Source organism: Littorina saxatilis, linkage group LG10, assembly GCF_037325665.1.
Source record: "Littorina saxatilis isolate snail1 linkage group LG10, US_GU_Lsax_2.0, whole genome shotgun sequence".
NCBI lineage: Eukaryota > Metazoa > Mollusca > Gastropoda > Littorinimorpha > Littorinidae > Littorina > Littorina saxatilis.
In genome coordinates, this window is record NC_090254.1 from 42,464,558 (window position 1) to 42,470,166 (window position 5,609).

At 43.1% G+C, this 5,609-nt stretch overlaps 1 protein-coding gene across 1 annotated transcript in view; it reads left to right on the forward strand.

Annotated features, from left to right (window-relative positions):
• Positions 1-3,135, forward strand: part of LOC138978879 (growth hormone secretagogue receptor type 1-like) — a 5,433-nt gene extending 2,298 nt beyond the window's left edge. The window contains exon 4 of the mRNA XM_070351686.1: positions 2,077-3,135. Within this exon, the coding sequence (XP_070207787.1) occupies positions 2,077-2,268 (192 nt within the window). The 3' untranslated portion in view covers positions 2,269-3,135. The remainder of the gene's footprint in view (positions 1-2,076) is intronic.
• The last annotated feature ends 2,474 nt before the right edge of the window (positions 3,136-5,609 follow it).

Below are 5,609 nucleotides of genomic sequence, written 5' to 3' on the forward strand. Positions count from 1 at the left end.
TACTCTAAGCTGAATAGACTAAGAAAAGGCTTGTTGTTGCTTTATCTTTTCAATAATGTAAATGATTTCATGAACATGTAAAACAGACATAAACACTTTCTACCCCGGCCCCACCTATGTTGACCAAGTTGGTTTTTTTTAGCCGAGACCAGCTGGGCTGCAACCCCCCGCGGGTTAGGGGGAAGAATTTACCCGATGCCTCCTCAGCATGTCGTAAGAGGCGACTGACGGATTTTGTTTCTCCTTTTACCCTTGTTAAGTGTTTCTTGTATAGAATATAGTCAATGTTTGTAAAGATTTTAGTCAAGCAGTATGTAAGAAATGTTAAGTCCTTTGTACTGGAAACTTGCATTCTCCCAGTAAGGTAATATATTGTACTACGTTGCAAGCCCCTGGAGCAATTTTTTGATTAGTGCTTTTGTGAACAAGAAACAATTAACAAGTGGCTCTATCCCATCTCCCCCCCCCCCCCATTTCCCCGTCGCGATATAACCTTCGTGGTTGAAAACGACGTCAAACACCAAATAAAGAAAGAAAGCTGTGCTGCAGCAGGTCACTCAGAATTGTAGTAACTGTGTAGTAACTGTGTATCAACACACTGGAATGCAGGCGTTAGATAGACGTTACAGAAAGCGACTGAAGCTAACAGTCTGAGCGGATATATCCGTACCTGGTTAGATAGAGCCATATGACTCTTATATATGAGTGGGTACGGATATATCCGTACCTGGGAGACAATGAGTTAACCAGTAGTTGGTGTTCGGAAATAAACCTATCGGGTTTGTGTGTGTTGTGAAAGAGTTTGTTTGTTTGTTCGTTCATGGGCTGAAACTCCCACGGCTTTTACGTGTATGACCGTTTTTACCCCGCCATTTAGGCAGCCATACGCCGCTTTCGAAGGAAGCATGCTGGGTATTTTCGTGTTTCTATAACCCACCGAACTCTGACATGGATTACAGGATCTTTTTCGTGCACACTTGGTCTTGTGCTTGCATACACACGGGGGTGTTCGGACACCGAGGAGAGTCTGCACACAAAGTTGACTCTGAGAAATAAAACTCTCGCCGAACGTGGGGACGAACTCACGCTGACAGCGGCCGACTGGATACAAATCCAGCGCGCTACCGACTGAGCTACATCCCCGCCCGTTGTTAAAGAGTGAACGCTCTTGCCTTTAGTGAGTCAAACTGTTCCACGTGACCTAATATGACAAGAATTACCTCTCCTTCTCGATCATCAGTCAGCCATTTAGTAATGAGCCTCAGTTTGGGTCAGTTTGCCGCTTCTTCTTAACTGAGCTTGGGCGTCCCCTCGGATATGTTCACCTGCGTGTTGCCAGCTCGTGATGATATCCATTTTCAAGACATGTCTGTTATCATTTTCTGACAATCGGCATGTGAGGAATAGCACCTACTTTATTACTGAGTCTAGATTGATAGCATGATGTTATCTTTGTATCTAATTCTTTTTCCTTTCCTCAGCTCCTGCAATACTCCTTTCGCACTGGCTCAACGCACTCAGAGTGTATATAGGGGTCGGAACCTTGTATACACTCCGGCGTTAACTTCTGGTCGAAAAGCGAATTTGCCATTCGAGACCACTTTGCGATAGGAATGCAGAGCAGTTGATTATAAGAGTACAAAGAAACAAAATCAATCTGATGCTGCATGGCCTTTGCTGTAACGTAGATTACATTTTTTACACTGAACCGCATCAACACTCGGAGCGTCCTCCGACGCCATTTTGCGATGGCACGATTCACTTTCGATTCAAGGTATCAGAGTACGCTGGGAACAAACACGGACAAAAACAAACACACACACTCACGGAACTGATGCTTCATGGCAGTTTATTGTCGAAGTTTGGAACACACTTGGAGTGTGTATCGACCTAGAAACGGTTGTATACTATGTGAATCACTGAATCACTCGGAGTGCGTATAGCTTTTGCCTAATCCTTTTCTCCTCGTCGTTGAGAGAAATGTCTCGTGGGATCGTTCAAATCTTTTCCTTTTTTTCCGGATTCAAACGCGTTGTTTTCTGACATAAATCTAGTCTGTTTTCTTGCGTATTTCAGCACCCGGACATTTACGGAGACCCCGACAAAGTGGCGACGAACCGGCTTCTGTTCTCTGTCTTGTTCTACATGCTCTACTCAAACAAATGTGTCAACTTCTTCCTCTACCTCGTCAGCGGTCACAAGTTTCGTCTGGCACTCACTCACCTCGTGCAGTGTGCTTGCTGCAGTAACAACGTGTCCGACACCTGATGCTGTAACATCATGTCGGACAATTGATACATTGTGTGTGTTGCGATAACATCATGTCGGACACCTGATGCAGTAACAACATGTCGAACACGTAATGCAGTAACAACATGTCGGACGCATGATGCAGTAACAACATGTCGGACACCTGAAGCAGTAACATCATGTAGGACACCTGATGCAGTTACAAGATGTCGAACACCTAATGCAGTATAACAACATGTCAGACACATGATGCAGTAACAACATGTCGGACACATGATGCGGTAATAACATGTCGGACACCTGATGCAGTAACACCATGGCCGACACCTGATGCAGTAACAACATGGCTGACACTTGATGCAGTTTGCATGTTGCAGTAACAATATGTCAGAAACCGGATGCAATGTGCTTGTTGCAGTTACAACATGCTGGACACCTAATGCAGTGTGTTTATTGCAGTAACAATATGTCAGACACCTAATGCAGTAAAAACATGTTACACACCTAATGCAGTGTGCGTGTTTCAGCAACAACATGTCGGACACCTGATGCAGTTGGCGTGTTGATCGTTAACATGTCGGACACTAATGCAGTAACAACATGTCGGACATCTGATGCAGTCGGTGTGTTGATCGGTAACAACATGTCGGACACTAATGCGGGTGTGACAGTGCCGCCTCAACTTTTACAAAAAGCCGGATATGACGTCATCAAAGACATTTATCAAAAAAATGAAGAAGAAAACGTCCGGGGATATCATTCCCAGGAACTCTCAAGTAAAATTTCATAAAGATCGGTCCAGTAGTTTAGTCTGAATCGCTCTTCACACACACACGCACAGACAGACAGACACACACACACACACACACACACACACACACACACACACACACACATACACCACGACCCTCGTCTCGATTCCCCCTCTATGTTAAAACATTTAGTCAAACTTTAACTAAATGTAACAAGTCGCGTAAGGCGAAAATACAACATTTAGTCAAGCTGTCGAACTCACAGAATGAAACTGAACGCAATGCAATTTTTCAGCAAGACCGTATACTCGTAGCATCGTGGCAAAGGCAGTGAAATTGACAAGAAGAGCGGGGTAGTAGTTGCGCTGAGAAGGATAGCACGCTTTTCTGTACCTCTCTTCGTTTTAACTTTCTGAGCGTGTTTTTAATCCAAACATATCATATCTATATGTTTTTGGAATCAGGAACCGACAAGGAATCAGATGAAAGTGTTTTTAAATTGATTTCGAAAATTTAATTTTGATCATAATGTTTATATTTTTAATTTTCAGAGCTTGTTTTTAATCCAAATATAACATATTTATATGTTTTTGGAATCAGAAAATGATGAAGAATAAGATGAACGTAAATTTGGATCGTTTTATAATTTTAAATTTTTTTTTTTTTTACAATTTTCAGATTTTTAATGACCAAAGTCATTAATTAATTTTTTAGCCACCAAGCTGAAATGCAATACCGAAGTCCGGCCTTCGTCGAAGATTGCTTGGCCAAAATTTCAATCAATTTGATTGAAAAATGAGGGTGTGACAGTGCCACCTCAACTTTTACAAAAAAGCCGGATATGACGTCATCAAAGGTATTTATCGAAAAAAAGGAAAAAAATGTCCGGGAATATCATTCCCAGGAACTCTCATGTAAAATGTCATAAAGATCGGTCCAGTAGTTTAGTCTGAATCGCTCTACACACACACACGCACAGACAGACACACACAGACACACACAGACACACACAGACACACAGACACACACACACACACACACACACACACACACACACACACACCACGACCCTCGTCTCGATTCCCCCTCTATGTTAAAACATTTAGTCAAAACTTGACTAAATGTAAAAAGGAAAGGAAGAGTAGTTTCTGAAATGTTTAATTATAGACAAAACGAAACATTCACGAGTATGTTGACCTAATCTATATTATAATACGTGTGGGCTTTTTCGCCGTGTGGACGTATAGATCTCCTACCAAACCCCGCCGATTTGGCCCCTGTCCCTCGGTATTCCCGTAGGAACGGATCGCGCTGAACACGATGCGCCGGGTTAGATTAACGAGTTCGAAAGCAAAATGGCTTTTTGAGGCCTTTTGGCGTGAAATTTTGTAGCAGACAATATCCCAGCTATCCCATTGGCCGAAAGCGAACGGTCTGACTAAACACTACGCGACCGCACCCCAGACGAACCTAGCCGTGTGTTTTATTTCTCTGACTGAAAACTCGGTACAAAGTATGATAATGTTGTGAAGATACTGGATATATAAAAAATATTACACGTACATGCTTTGGTTTGAGGCCCCGCAAGGTAGTGCAAGGTAGTGCAAGGTCGCGTGCGGTCGCGTGCGGTCGCGCAGTCTTTAGTCAGATCCAAAGCGGGGACATCACTCGGGGGCAGCTGTCAAATCTGCCGCGTGTTGCATCGACTCGATATCTTTGATCGACTGCTGGATCCTACAACTGGCTCTACAGGTAAATCCCATTTATCAGTCTGTAAAACTTTCTTATAGTGTTCCTATCCTTGCTGTATTCTGCCTAGAGATAGAGAATTTGCAACATTATTCGCCACGTTTCTCAGTCTCCCCCGCCATTTTCATTTGAGTCTTGACACGCCACGGCTGAACTGCAGTGCAGGATTTTCGCTCTTTCAACGCTGCATTCTTTGGTTGTTTTCTAACCCAGGCATAGGTTGTCATTTAGTTCTAATATGTGTTTTAATCAATATATATTTTAGACGTTTTAGATTTCCATTTCGTAAAAATCTATGACCCATGGTATAGGCCATACATGAGGGGGGAGGGAGGGCGGTGCTATTACCTGACAACAGCACACACACGTGCCATTGGACGTACCTTTTTTGGGTGTGTGTTTGTTTGTGTGTGTGTGTGTGTGTACATGACTTTATATGCATGGATGCGTGCACTCGATTGTGTGTGTGTGTGTGTGTGTGTTTGGACCATGTATATTTTCTGTTGTCATTTAGTTATGCACAATATGCGTTCGAATCATAATATATTTTTGACGTTTTAGATTAGGTTAAAAGAATCTTGCTTAGGCCATACATTGGGGGAAGGGGGGGGGGGGGGTCTATTACCTGAAAACAGCATAGGGAAAATGGTGTTATGTAGACGTATTTTATGATTTTGCTAATAAATTTTTCCCTCCCAGTCCATACATGGAGGGGGAGGGGGTAAACGAATCTTGCTTTTTCTACTTCTCTAACCCATGCATTACATGTGGGGGGGGGGGGGGTGAACGAATCTTTCTTTTTCTACTTCTCTAACCCATGGCATAGGCCATACATGTGGGGGGGGGGGTTCTATTACC